The sequence below is a fragment of the Aulonocara sp. 'chitande type north' Nkhata Bay genome, linkage group LG13 (genome assembly GCF_057382095.1).
Source record: "Aulonocara sp. 'chitande type north' Nkhata Bay isolate Kocher_YH1m ecotype deep benthic linkage group LG13, A_spYH_male_GT1.1, whole genome shotgun sequence".
Lineage (NCBI taxonomy): Eukaryota > Metazoa > Chordata > Actinopteri > Cichliformes > Cichlidae > Aulonocara > Aulonocara sp. 'chitande type north' Nkhata Bay.
The window spans coordinates 20,335,731-20,353,489 of record NC_141356.1 but is presented as its reverse complement, the minus strand read 5'-3'; the positions used below and the strand labels follow the sequence as shown (position 1 = coordinate 20,353,489).

At 40.1% G+C, this 17,759-nt stretch overlaps 1 protein-coding gene across 1 annotated transcript in view; it reads left to right on the top strand.

Annotated features, from left to right (window-relative positions):
- adss2 (adenylosuccinate synthase 2) overlaps positions 1 to 17,759 on the top strand; it is a 28,912-nt gene that overhangs the window by 2,671 nt on the left and 8,482 nt on the right. Inside the window, exons 2-7 of the mRNA XM_086259100.1 lie at positions 7,985 to 8,087; positions 9,880 to 9,948; positions 10,040 to 10,090; positions 10,278 to 10,344; positions 15,887 to 15,994; positions 17,664 to 17,745. Coding sequence (XP_086115226.1) covers positions 7,985 to 8,087; positions 9,880 to 9,948; positions 10,040 to 10,090; positions 10,278 to 10,344; positions 15,887 to 15,994; positions 17,664 to 17,745 — 480 coding nt within the window. The remainder of the gene's footprint in view (positions 1 to 7,984; positions 8,088 to 9,879; positions 9,949 to 10,039; positions 10,091 to 10,277; positions 10,345 to 15,886; positions 15,995 to 17,663; positions 17,746 to 17,759) is intronic.

The following is a 17,759-nucleotide window of genomic DNA, read 5'->3' as shown; positions in this document are numbered from 1 at the left end:
ATAGAACTATATAACTACACACTCATTGGCTAACAACTTGTAGTTGAGCATACCCTAAGTAGTCCTCCAGACTCTAATAATGACCACAATCTACAAAATGAATTTCACCTTTTTAATTTAGCAAGACTAAAGACAGAGCCCATAATCTCACATAGAATAAAATTAAGCTTGCTAGTGAAATGGTGACAGTACAAAGACTGCAAGGACTTTTGAATTGCATCCACTGTGGTTTCCTCATGCAAAATGAGTGGATTCAACTTTAAAATACCCGGATATGTTATCCCTGGGCTTTTAATATGCCTCTCCTCTTTTTGTCCAGCCTGTATCTGCCCTTGATCTGCTTAAATAAAAAGGTTTAAAACCCTCAGTTAAAAAGAAATTCTTAAAACCCTGCTGTTATTGTGGAAAGCAACAGAAAGAAGACTGCTGACGTCTGGCAAGGCTGCATCAGACTGCTTATATTAGGGCTGTGATGTATGTTGTTACGCATCATACAGTGTCTGGATTTGAAATGCAGCAACCTTATGTTTTGGACTGGTTTAGGTATTGCCTTAGCAACAAAACATGCAAACTAGTCAGCTGAGTGTGTTGTGTTTGCAGAACAATGCGCAGGACTTCCTATTTTGGAAGAAAAGGCATCAAAGCTTTGCAGATCGCAAACAGGCAGTTTGTCAGCCTGAATCTGTGCATGTAATGCAGTGAGGAGTGGGGAAGCAAACTAATCACAGTATGTTTTACAAGCCTGCCAGGCTTATGCACCAGGTTTATTATTTTCTTTTCTAGGCAAAAGCTTCAACGGTTAAGTCTGTCTCTGTTAACTGTTTTTGTATGCATTTAAACAAAAAGCAGGTGAAATTAAATACTTTATCGCTCTGTCACAATGAGGTAAAATGTGATTTTGGTACTTCCTCTTCATGCTGTAAGAGGGAAACAAATAAAAACCCCAGTGCCTCCCTCCTCTTTCCAGTAATCCGGCTGTGCCTACGCACAATTAATAACAGCGTCAGGATAGTCCACATCAATTCACTGCAATGTTAATTTATCCTCCGTATACCCACTTCTTGGTTGCAGCAACTGCGATGACAGATTTTCCAACATGTCCCTGTAGTAATTGCACAGATTGGCTCAGAAACACACTGGTTTAAATTCTTCTTGGCAAGGTGTGAAAATCTGATTCAGAGGTTTGAAACTTGCTTGAGAGAAGTGCCTTAAAAAGAGAAAAGCATCACACCGTTTCACCTTAAAGATCTGATCACTAACATATGGTGAATGCATTTATGATGTGTTGTTCTGGCCTCCAGCACTGTAACTTTTTTGAAAATTAGACTCAAGATAGTCCTTTCAGCTCACCTAGCTCATGGGTGTCAAACATAAGAACCGGGGGCCAGCATCGGCCCGTTAAAGACCCCGATCTGGCCGGTTGGATGGTTATGGAAAATGTGAAGGAGGGCATAGCAAAGCAGTATTTCTTTACCATGTAGACAAAGTGAGGCAAAATGTTGAAATATCTCTTCTTTGTCTTATATTAAAGTATCTAATTGATTAAATATGCATTTAAACTTTTTACACTGTCAGAAATTGGAGTTTCAGCAGTCCATCCCACATAAGATCAAAGTAAGCTGTTTGTGGCCCTCGATATAAAATAAGTTTGACATCCCTGCTCTAACTCAAGCTCAAACCTGCACTCTTCCACTAAGTAGACTCACAAAGCTCCTACCAAGTGAACCGGCAAAATATTAACCATATCCTCTAATCAGGCAGCGATACCAAAGCAGTTAAAATGCATAATAAACATCTCAAAATCATGATTTAAATCTGTTTGACAGCAGATGGGGAGGATTTCCTGTTAAACTGATAAGCACTATAAGCAAACCTTGTTCCTAATAAAAAAGCAAAGCTTAATAACACCTTGTGATGTGCACTTGGTTCAATTTTTAATTAAAATTTTAATGTTGGCTTCCAAAATTATAAAACAAGATACTGAGATAAAACAATTACTGCACCACATTTATTGCTCTCCACTCAAAAAAGTCCAAATTAACCCACAACAGTCTGTGGCTTCTTTCTTTTTTTCAGCTGAAATATAATTAATGTTTAAAGAAGTCTATGTAATTATACAGAATTGCTCGATAAGCCTAGAATTACTTTTGGAAAGTGCGTGTATAAACCTGTCAGATAATTTCAACAGGAGCCAAAATAATTGTGGTTTATAATTCTGCTGTAATCAAACAGCCTCTTTCACTAACGCAGACGGTCCAGTGAATCTGCTGAGTGCTCGTGAAAACTGGTTGTTCAGGAAACTCCCTTTTCCGTCCAGTTGTCTGTCAGGCGACCCTGCACAGATGTGCTTCCCCTCACTGCATTATGATGTTATGACATGTGTGCTTGATGTGTAAGTGAGCGGTGAAGTGCTGCAGCAGGCACCCTTAGTCTTTTTATAAAATCAGCTTTGCCAAGCAGTCCTGCTCGGTGTCCCTTACAGCCCAGACCTCTAAGATGCTGTTGGTGACAGTTGGGTGTGTGAGTCAGAGGTGTGTAGCAGACAGGGTGTGATACCAGCAAAACACATTTACAGTAATATATTTCTGTACAAGCTGCTCACACCTTTTAAACGTTTAAACATTCGTTGAATGCACAATGCGAAGACAATTCAATCAGTGATTAAAGTAAACTGTGACTGCGTGCTTTTAACAAAAGGAAAACATACAAACTGTAAAGTGTTATAGCTGAGTACATTGATGCCTATGTGGGATTGAAATTACTCAACACGTACTTTAATAGCTGATTATTTAAGTAGTTTTCTAAACAACAGCTCCAGATTGTCATATTTTTACTTTTTTATTTATCATTTTGGACAAAGTGTTTTTCACTATTCAGACATTTTACAGTTAAAAGTTTAGAGTGGCTCGATCACCTGATCGGAGATGGGAAACGTACCTGATGCAGAACAAAGGGCTGTGAAGCAAGGTTATCTGGTGAAACTGATAATACTTCCTCTCAAGTTTTAAAGCCCATTTTGTCCAGTTTTGTTTACAGTGTAGGTTTAGCTTACAATGGTTTGTATTATAATGGTGTACGAGTTCAGCTGGAGACGTGGTTGCCGCACGTCGACTCAGTTTCTATAGAGATGTTTGCAAAAGGAAAAGAAAACAGAGACTGTTGCCCTGTTAGCCCTTCGACTTTGATGCATTTGGTCTTTCAAGACTTAAAAGGATCCGATAAAAATCGTATAAATCATCTGTAATGAACTGAAGTCAGACCTTCCTACCAGAAAAAGAGGGGAAATATCAAACCACGGCAGGATTTTTCCTGGCTCACAACAGGGATTCACATAAGGAGAACTAATCATTAGTTTTTATATGCAGGAAAGCTTCTGCACAGTGACCAGTTAGAGGCAGATGCTGGCGGTCAATTTTAAGTTAAAGACCCCTGGGCACAACTATGTGGTGGGACCAGAGCAACTTGGTTTGATTCAGCTAATCTCATCAATAACACAGTCAGATCTACTGCTCACGGATTAATGTTGAAAGAGTAATAAAGTATAGAGCTCAGAGAGCTTCTCGGGTAAAATACTCTTGCCCAATTAGAAAAGGAACTTTCTTTGTTGAACAAAACATAAATAATAATGCAGGTAAAATATTCTCTCGATATTCACTGCTTTGGTCGAGAGCTGCAGCAACCCCTGCACTGGTCAGGGCAGCCTGGCTCCTTCATTTAGATTGGACCAAAGTTTTACATCATAAATTCACTGCATTGCTAGTTTTTCCATTTTCCTCCATCACTTCTGTTTCATTCGTTTTTGTAGTACTGTATCATTTAGCCAGCTGACTCTGAGAGTTACTACTAGCCTCACCAGTGTCTATGATGAACTACTGTGTTCTACCAATTATATCATTTAAATAGATCTGCGTTTTGGTAATATATAGATTGAGGAAACATTTAAACAAATACAGTTATATTGTTTTTTTTCATTTGCCCGTTGGATGGGCTCCTAACTGTACATGGGCACGAACCCAGAATGGAGTGGAACAAAGCCTAGGTTTAGCTCATCTGGCCAAAGGATATCTCAGTCTCCTTCTGTGCTTCTTTTTTGGGCCTTTTATTTATTCATTTATTCATTTATTTTTGAGTGGAAGGCCAAAACTTTTTAGAGGGGGCTTCTAAATCTTTTTGAAAAACCCCAATCTGTTAAGGTTGCTCGGGGTGTGATCACATCCAGCCTTAGCTTAAACTACCTGCCTGTTTTATGTTTTTTTGCTTGCATCACAAAGAAGAAAAGTAACTGTGAGCATCCCCAACGGCTAGTTAATATCTTATAAATATACATACACGCTCCAAGTTCTGGAGTATGGTATTTGATTTTATTTAATGATTGATTCGTAAGATGTAGTTAATCTTTTGCAGCATTGTAAGGTAGTACAGAAAATGACAGTGACCTGCAATTTAGTGTCAGAGTACACTTGAGTAAGGCAAATGGTTGCCAACAAAACATGAGCCTGTTTAGGAGGAAGATCCTGTCCTCACTATGACTCCCTGGTTCTCAGAGACAAAGTGTCAGGTACAACTGATCTGTTTAGCAAAGTTGTTATCTGGCATTAAATGACTGAACAGAACGGAGTTGGTGCTGAACGGTTTTGACTGTTTTGCACATTACTTGATTCAGATGAAAAGCGGCAGCGCTAAAAAAAAGTCCCTGTTTTTGTGCTAACACATGGGATTCAGTGTGGTAACGTGAACACAGTTTGGTGAGGCGTCAAAGCTTTTTTAAAATAAGTCAAATGTAATAACTATATTTAGTTTAAAAAGCAGGATTTGTGGTTGAAGTAGTCCAGTGTTCTCCCAAACTCTCAAAACATCTATGAAAAGTGTTTCTTTCTCCAACTGCAGATACTGTGTCCCATCAAGCATCACTTTTCCTGCTGTGGTATATCACAGTATCTTCTGTGAAAAAAAACAATATTTATCTGACAGCGATCTGAGATATAAATACTGAGTCGTACCCAGCCTCTGAAAATGTAAATGTCTTTGAATCTACTGAACCCACTGCTGTCTCTGTGTAAAACTCTGTGGGTGACATTTGTAAAAATCAGGTTTATCTTGCAGGTAGGATCTAATAATGAGTCTGATGAAAAGCATCATGTTCATCATCAAGGCTGAGTGTTATTCATAGCAACCTAAATCCAATTATCATGATCATACTCAAAAAGTCATTCAGACTCTAAGTTTTTATTGAGTTTTTGGCCACCTGCTGAATGTAAGTTGAATACTTTCTATCAGTTCTAGCGATGTGTGCCTGCTGTTCGCTGTTTGGTATGCCCAGTGGGTTTGAGCAGTTTGGGTTTTCTTTTCAGTGCTATTAGTTGTAAAAGTAAAAAAAGAAGAGAAAATATAAGTGTGAACATCAAAACCGCTGAACTGAGCTCATTTTGGAAATCGATGCTACCTAAAAGATCAGATGCGCCAGCAAGACATCGACTTACCCAACTTACCATTCTGACATAGCAGTAAAAACAGAGGCGTTGAGACATTAAAATCTTATACAATGAGTAGAAGTTTCTGCTTGCTCTTTTCTAAGCTGCTTATTTTTGCAAAATAAATGAAATCTGAGACCAACGAGTGCTTTTCAAAAGTACCGTACTTGCATCACAACATTAATGAGAGGATGGGGCAAAAAATGCATTTTAAACACATTAACCAAATAAAGATCCAAAGATTGGATCAGCTTAAGATCTCTTAAAGCTGAAGCCAAATAATCTGTAAATTAATCTTATGTAATTATGTCTTTCAGAAGAAACTACCAGTAGCGCCTGATGACGTAGGGATTGACTAATTGTCCAGTTAATTCCAATGGCTAAGAGATGCATAGCTGCAAGATGAACTCATGTTTTTCCTTTCACATCAAAGCATTTATCCCAGGTTAGAGTCGCATGATTCATTATTACCAACAGCAAGGTCAGATTTTTCCTCAGGTCCTTTATCTATTGTCAAAAAGCTTCTACAGCTTTAGTTTTGTCTCTTTTTTAATAATAGTAATCATTTCTGTTATTGTTGAAGTATGTTTGCATAGCAGAGACCTTCTATTGTACCCTTAGAGCAGTAATCACACTGCCCCTGCAGTTCCCAAACTAAAGGGCAGTAGGTGACCATCGTAAAAATTTGTGTCTGGGTACGAGAAGCCGATCATGGGACTGCTGGAAGACCGGAGTTCTTCGGTTCTTTGGGGGGATGGGGTGAATCGTAAAAGTCATATCTAAAAAGGAGAGGCATCTGCCCCCCATCTGTTTCCCCTCTCCACCTTCAGGGTGCTGCTGTAGCCAGGAATAACTCCATGTGGCCAAAGCACATGCTGAGCCTGATTTATGTCCACAGGCATAAGTTGAATAGGCACCGTGGGTTGTGGGTAGTGACGCAAGCTGCAGCAGAAAAAATGGATCAGCAGTTTAATTTTTCATCACAGCAAAAGAAAAAGAAATTTAAAAAATGAAGTACTTGCTTAAGTATCTGTTTGTTTCTCCCCTTCTTTTCCGTGTACCTCGTGTTCTTTTTTACCTTAACATCTGACTGATAAACATGAAGAAGAGAGGAGTAAAGCAGGTCAGATTGTGATGTTCTAGTCCAAGAACTCACCGTTCCTTTTCTGGGTCCCCCCCATTTTTATATCTAAAGTCAGATGTGCTAAATCATCTGCAGGCGTCTGTGCTACATCCTATCAGATTAACTCACAGAAGCATGATTAAATACAACAAGATTAAATGGTCTCTGCTTGTCTGAAATTGTAGTTTCCTTTAGCCAGTGGATGTCTTGTGCTGCAAACAAATTGGTGTACAGATATAGTTCAGTACTGAGCGTCTACACACCGATAGTGATACTGCTTTCGCTTCTCAGAACCTGCACTTCCAAGAGTCCACAGTCTGAATGATTAGCTGATTTTGTTCTTGTCATAAATTTGTCATCACTATTGTGATTTATCATCACTATTATCATAAAAAAAACTGATGAGGTTCTGTTTTCTCACCGACTTAGCTGTCAGGCAGATAGCGTCGTCTTGTTAAGTGTGAGGAGTTGGCCTTTTATACATGTCAAAGTCAGTTTAAGTGTTGGCGAGCGTTGCTGCAAATGTGAACAGTGTTTGTATAAAGTTGCACAGAGTCTGATGAGCTATTATAAGTGTCGTTGCTTTGCCTCACTGGTTAAATACTTAAAAATTAGAAATCTGAGTGTGGAGTTGGAAAGAAGTAGCATTACCATATCCTTTTTTCTTGCTAGTAATCTCTTCTCAACTGTAGAAGATTATTGAGGCCATATAAGCTGCTAATAAGGCTCAATAAACAAAAAAGACAGATTATGGTTAATATAGGCACCAATTTTGACAAGAAAAGGACTGAAGAGCTTGTAAAGCCCTATATAAATCTAAATTCTGAGTATTAGAACCTGTAGACAAATTGCATATTGTTACGCAAATATTATAAACTTCAGTCTAGCTTTTACTTTTGTAATCACAGCTTGTTGTAAGGAGGGGCGCAAGAACTCGTTATTCCTCCAGCTTCATTTCCTTTCTTGGAGTACCATGTCCTTCAGGCGTAACTACGAATATTTCTTTATTATATATTCTTAAAGTGTACGTTTGTAGTTGTAGAGTCTTGACAGAACATGTCGCTGTGTTTGGGTGTGCAGACTAGAGGATTATGAACGCGTTCTTAACACACATTACCAACAGTTCGTTTGACATGCCCTTCCATGCATCTGTCAGTAGGTTTAAACTGGGTTGATACCTCTGCTTTCTGACCTCAAAGTAAGCAGAAGTTTCTAAGCAACAGCGCAGAGCAACACATACCCTAACAGGCAGCGCTTCGTGGTTTGTGTATGATGCTTGTTGCTTCTCGCCAAACTATTTGGCTTTTCAAAACAAAGTTGGAGAGCCTCCTCTAGTTTCTGTTTGGCTTTAGTCATCAGTTTCTGTTTTTTCCCCCCTCTCTCCCTGCAGGGCGGCAACAACGCAGGACACACAGTGGTGGTCGACTCAGTCGAGTACGACTTTCACCTCCTACCCAGCGGCATCATCAACCCCAAGGTCACCGCTTTCATTGGTGTGTATTGCATGCAGAAATACACTTACATTGCTGCACGATACAAACACAGTTCCTCGCTATTTTCTTCTTGAACTGATCGCGATCCCTTTTAGTTGGCTGTTCGTCATCGCTCATATAGCCTCCATCCTGACGACTCTTACAGCGAGTGCGATCGGCTTGACTCGGAGCCAGACTGCAGGCTACATCGTATCCACCCATCTGCAGTAATTTCATTAGCTAATGGATCCAACTTTTCCTTTAAGGCTTCCAGTCCCTGTACACATCTGCAGTTGACCACGTACAGTCTATCAATACTTAATACTGTTTCTGCTTTGTTTTTGCTTACAACTGTGGCACTCATGTGTAGAGGCTTATTTCTGTTTGTTGTGACATAACTTTGCCTCCTGTGTAGATTTTGAGAACGTCTCATTTAGTGAGCACATTCATTCTGACAGTGTCATTAAAAGAGCTTTTTTAATGCTTTTATAGCTAATTTCCTTGTTTCCTATATTTAATTTGGTTAAAGTAATTACCTCATTGCCTCCACGTAATGAAGCTCCAGTTAAAAGCTAATTAGAGCCAGCTGTTTGAATACTCCAGTGAGTAAAGAAAGCTCTGCTCTGTCTCTTGGCATTACATTCAGGCACACCTAAGACTGCTTTCACAATGACGGGCGCTGACTTTGGTTTAGATGCAACTTACACACAGTCGAATGAAGCGACTCTGCCCACAAATGGGAATGATAAGCTTATCTTCCAACTAAGTTAAAACATTTCCAGATGCAGGCTATCCTGTTTGGCCAGTTCCGCATTCAGGTTTGCTTCCACTGTGGTCTGAACAGCAGACAGTATAGAACAAACAACAGACAAGGCAAATTTAGCGTCACCTATATGATGCGAGGAGTAATGGGTAGATCTGACTGAAACGAACACTGGTTGGTGCTCATGAAACAACTGTAACTGTACAAAAGTCTTGATTAGCCAGGATGAGTGTGTTCAAGGTCACAGAAACTTTCGATGCGACTATTCGCTGGAAACAAAATCACTTATCTGTGAAAGTAACTGTCAGCTCTGGCCAGAAATGATAGGCTGGTATCTAAACGCTTTGTGCCCTGGTCAGAGGAGAGATTTAAGATTCAGTAACACATCTGTTAGTGTCTGGGTTTCAGAGGTCACACTCTCTCTCCTCATTTGCCCTTAATTTTCACTCTCTCAGAGCACAAAGCTGCTTGATAGAGGCTGACTGCACAGTAACACCAGCAGGCTGAAGTTAATACAGTGGAGTGCTATAAAGACAGGGTTTAAATTTGATCAGGTTTATTTTAGTTCATCCAGAGTAATAAGCCTGGATTGGCCTCGATATCACTCCATAGAGCTACTCAGGACATCTCCGATCGACAGCATCGCAAATGACAGCCCCCAACAGAGCTGCATCATCAACAGTGTGTGAAGCATAACATGTCAGAAAGTTTGACTTGTCTTTGTAATAAGTTTTGTTTCTAATATCATTAATGAAGCCTCCGTTCTGTTCAAACATCCCAAAGTGTGACATTGTGGTGATGATAGAATTTTATACTACCTGTAATTTCTCTGTTGTAGGACAATCTGAACCTTCACTGTGGCATTGAAACATTTTACTTTCGTATCAAAAGTCACTCTTCTTTCTTTAAACATAATTTTGTGTATTCTTTAAGGGATCATAAACCAAAATAGGGCATATACTGATAGTTTACAGAGAAATAAACTCAGCTTTGACTCTTTTGATTTGAAACCAAGAACTGTAATGTCACATAGCTTTGTTTTTACATCAGGCAATGGTGTGGTGATCCATCTTCCAGGCCTGTTCGAAGAAGCAGAAAAAAATGAACGCAAAGGAAAAAGTGAGTGCTGTACTTACTTTTTTTTTCTTTTTCTGAGCAAAACATGGTGTTAGTTATCTGTGTGGAACTCACAGCATATATGCGTGTGTAGGTCTAAAAGGCTGGGAGAAACGGTTGATCATCTCGGACAGAGCACACATTGGTAAGTCCTCACAGATCTGCCCCTGCACTCGTTTACTTTAGAGAGTGTGCGACAGTTTGAATGCATGCAAGAAGAAGTGTGTGTGTGTGTGTGTGTGTGTGCGCGCGTGTATGTGTGTGTGAATGCGGGAGCTCTGCTTTCTTTGAGGTGTGTGAGTGTGTGTGTGTCCTCTCTCCCTCCTTCGCAGTGTTTGACTTCCACCAAGCGGTTGATGGCGTTCAGGAACAGCAGAGACAAGAGCAAGCAGGCCAGAAGTAAGAAACCTGTTGCTTACAAATGGCTGCAATGTACACACAGCGTGCACACACTTTAAGTTTCAGGTACTCCGTATATTAGCAAACACAGCTTCAAACACTAAAGTTAGTCGTTGATTGAATAAATGCCACTCCTTGTGTTCCTTATCTTGGATTGCGTTCTGTTTTCGGTATTCATCTTTGCACTGAGTCAAGCTTTTCTTTCTTTTTGTCATGTGAAGCTTAGTCAGGCCTCTGGATAGTTTTGCAGTTTGCTGTCACAGGGTCAGGGTACTATTCCACATGTTACACACTAACAGCTGCCAGCTGTAGCTGCTAGTGGTGCACCGGATCACGGTTGAGCCGAAATCCGAACCGATCCCGCTCCACGGTTCGGTATGCGCGTGATCCGAAGATTCGAGAAAGGGGAAAAAAAAGTATGTGTATGGTGCGCGTGGTGGGTCTGTCAAGCGGTGGTTATGGCCAGCGCTAGCGGTCCAAGTGGCGGAGCAGAGGAGTTTGCGGCATTTAAGCAGCTCTTTGCTGCCCAATCCAACCGGGCTAAAGATATTACAAAAGCTACTGGGGTGTTTAGCTGCAGACGGGAGGCCGTATTCCGTTGTGCAAAACAAGGGGTTTAAACTGTGATAAACGTGCTTGAGCCACGCTATGATATCTCGTTGCGCGTCCACTTCAGTGACAAGATCGTTCCAAGCAAGTATGCGCAGGAGAAGTTTAAAGTTATGGCTGAACTGTCCCAGGCATCTTCTGTTGCCTTAACTACAAATGGGTGGACCTCCAGGTCAACGGAAAGCCACGTGACCGTGACCGCTCGTTATATCACAGCGGAGTGGTAGATACAAAGCCCTGTACTGCCCTATAGATCACATTAGATTAGATGAAACTTTATTTATCCCTCGGGTGGGTTCCTCCGGGAAATTCAGTTTCCAGTAGCACAGCACCGACAGAAGTTGCAGAATCTGAGCAGAAATATACCATATATACACAAATATAAATACAGAGTATACAAAGGGGATAAATAGAATAATTAGGAATAAGAATACAAGGAATGGCACATTTCAAGTATTGTGAGTCTATTATACCGTTGGATATTAACAAAAACTATTCCACAGTGAAAAGGCACTACAGCTTATTTGTTGCCCCTCCTTTGTCCCCGTTTCCCCTCCCTCTCCCCTCCAGCGAGGAGTTAAACAGTTTGATGGCGTGTGGGACAAAGGACTTTTTAAGTCTGCTGGTCCTTGACTTTGGGAGAAGCAACCTGTCACTGAACAGACTCCTGGTTGTTTATGGCCGTATGCAGAGGATGCCCAGCATGGTCCATAATGTCCATATTGCACCTTAATTTGTTTTTATATAAGTGCGTGGAATGAATCTTCAGTTGAATGTTTTTTAATAGGCAAAAAATACTTAAATAAGTAAATGGCGAGTCTAATTTTTGTCTTTTTTTTTTCTATTTTTGCTGATCCGAAAATTGATCCGATCCGAACCGTGAGATTTTTGATCCGTTGCACCATTAGTAGCTGCTGAATGCGGTTAACAACAGTATGACTGTAAATCCAGGTAGAAGAATGTTACGGCACCTTTGAACACGATCCCAGCATGTTGGATTTCTTCTATAAACATCTTAGTCTCCTTTCTATAAATAAACACGACATTGATCCTCACATACAAACTTGAAGCACTGACATTTTTTGTAATAACACCTAAAACTGCTCCCACCCTCGGCTTTGCAGAGCATCGTGGTGACTCTCGGCTCCATGCACACCTTTCATTTTCTGTGTTCTCATAGTGTAATTTTACACAAGGATCTCTGAACATCCACTCTGTGCACTCATCGCTAAACAGCTGAAAGGCAAAGAGACTAGATGGTGAACATCGTGGAGGATTTAGCAGCCAAAATGCCAGATATTTCCACGAGGAGTTAAAAGCGGATTATTGGACTTAATGTCATCCTGTTGCTGCTCGATGTGTAAATATTCAGCTGTTAAACAAAACAGCTTAAAACATAATATGTTAATGTTGTTTGTAGTCCGTCGGGAGGTTTAAACTGGGTAATTGCTGCCAAAGAGTGTTATAGTACTTTGGAAGATAAACCTCATTCACACAGACCTAGAGACCGGTCGACAACGTCCTCTGGCAAATTCCAGCCGCTAGGGAAAAATTTTCATCGACAACTCGGTCGATCACATCTGCTTTTGTGTGATTTGGTTGCAGAGAAGGAACACACAAAAATCGCCTTGTGATTGCTTTATTCTCCCTGCAGATGCAGTTTTCATTTTAATCTAATTTAATTTAATTTAATTTCTGGCTTGCAGTGAAACTTGAAAAAGTTCTGAGCAACACTGAAATGTTGACCAGCCACCTTGAAAGTCAAAAGTTTGCCACACTTCGCATCTTAAAAGGTCTAACTTTTTGAAGGTGAATGTTTGTGTTGAATTTTTCACACTTTCCACACTGTTTGGTGAGTAGTTAGTGTTTCCGGTCAAGTTGACATCTTCCATACAAACTACTGGTGTCTGTGGCAACCTGCCTGTGACCATCAGCAACCACTCGTTGGCTTGCTAATCTCAGAATACACATTTTCCTCTAGACCGGTGGTTACCAGGAGGTCACTAACCGGTCTCTAGGCCTGCATGAATGGAGTTTAGCAGTCGATTTCACAGCAGCTGCCAGCAGCCTGTTGGGGAATGCATGATTTTCATTTGTGACCAGAGACCACCAGATGATTTCCCACAGGTCTCTAGGCTTGTGCAGGTGAGGCCTTAATAAAAGCATTTTTAATATCTCTTGCTGATGGTTTCAATAATAGGTTTACCTGCCATCAGACAGAGTAAGAGGGCCTTTGCACTCTACTATTAATTAAATCCTCACAACAAATGGGAGTCTGTCTAGTCTAGTGTCGTTAGTTTGTGTCATTGTGTGACTTTGGCCATTTCATGGGTCAGTACAGACCGAAAGTAGTTTGTTAAATTGTAAAAGTCTCAGAAAATAAACCAGGATTTATTTGCATGAACAAATCTACAGACTCTTCTGTGTGCTCCCTCACCTGCACAGTTAATTTATTTTGTATGAATACCTTTAAACTTTGAGTTATTTTCCAATTTTGGGGACAGAATTAGCTAGATCCTGTAAAATGTAACAGAACTATATTCATATATACAATACTGTTTTATTCTGTATCTGAAACCATATGGATACATATCACAGAGCCCATTATATTATATATAGTAACTTAAAAAGATAGATATAGCATTTTCTCCTTTACTTATTCACACATAGGCTTATCTTTACTTTGCATGTGTGCACGAACGTCTCTCCACAGTGACACTGTGCGTGTAACCTACGCTTTCCTCTGCCTGGAGGCGTCCTCGGAGAAGTTGGAGGGCAGGCAGAGAGTAGCAGCCCTGCAGCAGGTGTTGTTTCTGTAGCGCGAGACAGAGTAGCACAGCTTCAACAAGTGACTAAGTAAAGCAGCAGGCTCCTGCTGACGGTCTGCCTTCTAAACTCTCCACAAGGACACAAGCAATAAAATAGGTAGTAAAACGAGATATTCAATCATCTAATTCAGTACTCGCCCGGGCACTGCGTCATACTGATATGTGTGAGGAATGTTATGCTAAGCCTGAGGAACATTCAGAATGCTAATCTAAATTCAGACCCAGCATACTCCTGTTAAAAGCAGCCACGGTCCCAAACTCACAGCCGGCTCACGTGTTTCTGAGAGCGACAGAGTGCATGTGCTTTAATGGCCGAGTCATTATAAGCTTTCAGCAGATTGCGATGTCAGGCTGGTGGATTTCCAGCATCTGCAGGCACGCTGTAGTGTAAGGTCTGCTGAAAGTCAGAGCAGAATACGATCACAGAACCAGGCAACACAATTCAGAGTGCTGGAATATCACAGCAGCCGGTGTTATACTGCTGATCTAACCTCACACATTTAAGTTAGTAACTCTCAATTCCATGTTATAATCAAGATTCATAATCAAGATTATTCTACCATAAAATTAAAAGTGTCTGTAAAACAGTTCAAGGCTGGGATCTCTGTGCGACTGTCATAAATTTCATCTCTGACAAATTTACCAGCATTCCAAGTAAAAAAGAAACAAAAACTTTAATATATAAATTAATATTTAAAGTTTTCTACAAATATTTGAAAAAAGATGATGCGTCACTCATTCCCAGCTTTGCACTGCTGTAAGATCACTCATTTGCCAGTGAAATGGACATTAAGTTGCACAGATTTAATTTTCCACTTGTCTAATATTTCTTTTCAAATTTTGTTGCCTCACTTTAAATGTAAAGTCTACTATTCCGTACTGTATTCAAACTTTGGGGGTAAAGCTCAAATTAAATCCAATTTAATTCCACTGAAATATCATGCTTTATATTGCACAGGTTTTTTTTATCACAGCTATTGTAGATTGGGCTCCCCTTTGCGTCAGAAGTGACTTAATTGTTGTCGCACAGATTCCACAAGGAACTAGAAACACTCCTGCTGCTCTGTTTGAACTTCAGCAGGACATCTTGACCATGTCTGCTTGCTGAATTGCACCGAGTTGCTGCCATATAATTGGCTGATTAGATATTTGCATCAGTGAGCGGTTGAACAGAAGTACATAACAGAATAGCCAGTGAGTGTAGTGTTTCTGAGTTTGTTCCCAGTTGTACTTAAGAGTTCATCCCTTTTCAAACATCTCTGACAGTTGTATTTAAATAAGTGTTATTAAGATGTCAAATGATGCAATATTTCAGATAAAGCAAAAATGTGTTTAAAAATAAATCAAAGGTTTGTACGACTGGACTTTCCTTCTTACTTTCTTACTTCTCTGGCAGAAACAGCTGACTTTTCACTCATGCACATTGGCACATATGGTTACTGGATACTACATGAGTTATATTGGCTGCACTGATGATGAAGTGCAATAACTGTAGGGCATATTTATCTATTTCTGTTCTGTAGTTGCATGTATGGTGTAAATATTCTGCTGTGCCAAGACTTCCTTTTAATAGGGCGTCTTATTAGAGGTACATGATGACATGGTAAGCTTTTGTATGTAGATGTGTATTTAGGTGGGCATGCTGTCTCTGTAGTAATTCTGTGGTGATAGCACGTCAGACTGTAATACTCTAGTGTGAGAAGATGCTTTCTGTCTGAGTTTATAATATTTTGGAGTCTGTAGAGAAGAAGCAAATGGCTCAGTGACAGTTAAACATCTGCATTTTGTCATTTTTCAGAGAATAAAAGTTTCCACATCACGAGTTCGGACTTGCTAGTCTGTGACTATAACTTGAAACCGTTTTAGTGATATTAAATGAGAGGTGGCAGGTCAAATGTTTTTTATGTTGTATTGTTTTAGAAACAGCGTAATGAACTTTTGTTCTTGTGAGAACCACTGAGCTGCTCCTTTTTCATTTGTGTGCAACTGTGCATAGCATGAAATGATTTTACAGTTTCAGAGTTCATGTTGCGGAGTAAGACTGCATGTAAATGCTGTTTTTCTTTTCTCTGTGTTTCCTTCCCTCCTCTCTTGGCCTTGCTCAGCCTCGGGACGACAAAGAAGGGGATTGGTCCGGTGTACTCGGCTAAGGCGGCACGCTCCGGGCTCAGGATATGTGACTTGCTGGCAGACTTCACACAGTTCTCTGAAAGGTCAGTCTCACCAACAACATTATATATGTCACATCTACCTTTCAGAATACAGGTTTGGACACTGGAAAGGCCCACAGTCTATAAACACTCAACATGCAGTGCTCGTTCACCCTGATCACTTTTGCATATCAGCAGCAGGAGTCTGGTTGTCTGGTAACTGTTGCTGTTGTGCCAGTATCACAAAAAAAGCTTTAGACCATAGTTTAGACCATAAATGATATAAAACTTGGATGCAACCACCGTGTTACCCATTGGTTAGTAAAATAGTGTTTCCACCATCGCCATCTAGTGTTTTGAAACGGCATGTGACCAACCAGTGGGTGAATCTGGCTGTGAAACCGCAAGCCTGTGAAAGTTGCTAGCTAATGAGCGTACCCTGGAGAATCCTCCTGACTTCTACTTTCCAAAATGAACTCCAGGTTTTATTCAGTGTAATCTTAAACTAGTGATCGAGTCCGTAAAGTTATCAGGAAAGCGTTCACAGAGCTCACAGAGGAAGGCAGCTGAGGGTCACTTCCCCACAGACTTCCACCAGTGGATTTGCCCCATTAATAAGTAAATGTAAATGAGACATTGAGTCTCAACGGGACTGTCTCTGTAAGTAAGGGTTAAATAAAATATCTTATCTTTACTTTTCAGAAGCTGAAGTTGGTGTGAAGCTGGTTGTTTAGTTTAGTTTCAGGTGGACTGGTTTGCAATTTAAATATGCTGCATTAATAAACAACTGTAGAAGTGAAACAAAAATAAAGTTGAACTGTTTAAACACATTTCATTTCTGCAGTCACCGCTCAGCCTACCCTGACAGCGACACTGTCACTATGCAAAGGTTTAAGATTACTAATTAATTAAAGGCTGAGTAGTATTTTATATCTTTTGAACCACCGAGCTCAGAAATTTTAACTGGCTGACGAGCCTTTTTTCGGTGCCATAAACTCAGGCGCTTTTACTGGAAGCAGATCTAAGCAGGTGTTCAGATGAAATCCAGCTCTGTAAGTTGCTTCACTTACTCAGAGTTGAAATTCAAGATGGTTCAGCTGTTATGGTCATCTCAAGGTGGTTTTGAATACTTACAGGGAGGATTTTACAACTTAGGTGACGGTTATGCAAAGTGATTAATTAAAATAAAGTTTCCAACCAGTTGCTACCTGCTGTAGTAACTCATTGTGATTAAGGAAGCAACCCCAAAGTATTCACACAGACCAACAGAAATCTGCTAGTGTTATTTAACTATAATCATTATTCAAGTGAAAAGCACAAGTGGACATGTCACAGTATGGGAGGGGAGTTTTATGGAGGGTAATGTAAAAGGAAAATAAGAAATATAAAAAAATATCTTTATCTCATATGTATTCTTTTAATAATCATTGGAGGTAGAAAAAAATGAGTTTGATCGCACAGGCCTAGTAGGTAACACCATGATAGACATTTGAATTTCTATGCTAAACCCTTCTACTTTCACTGACCTCCTTCAAAGGGTTGATCTCTTTCTGAATGTGGCCATTCCTGGTTGTTCCTACTTCCCCGCCAGAAAAGGAGGGGGGAAATAGTCCAACCGATAGTTATTTTCTGTGCTGCTATTTTTCATTTGTGTTAAAATGCAAACAAAAATGAAAAGTGTGACCAAGGTGCATGAATGATTGAAATAAATCAGAATCATTCTTTGTTGCAGGTATAAAGCTTTGGCCCAGCAGTACCAGTCTATGTACCCCACTCTAAAGATCGACATAGACGGAGAGCTGCTCAAGTTAAAGGTAATAAAACTAAA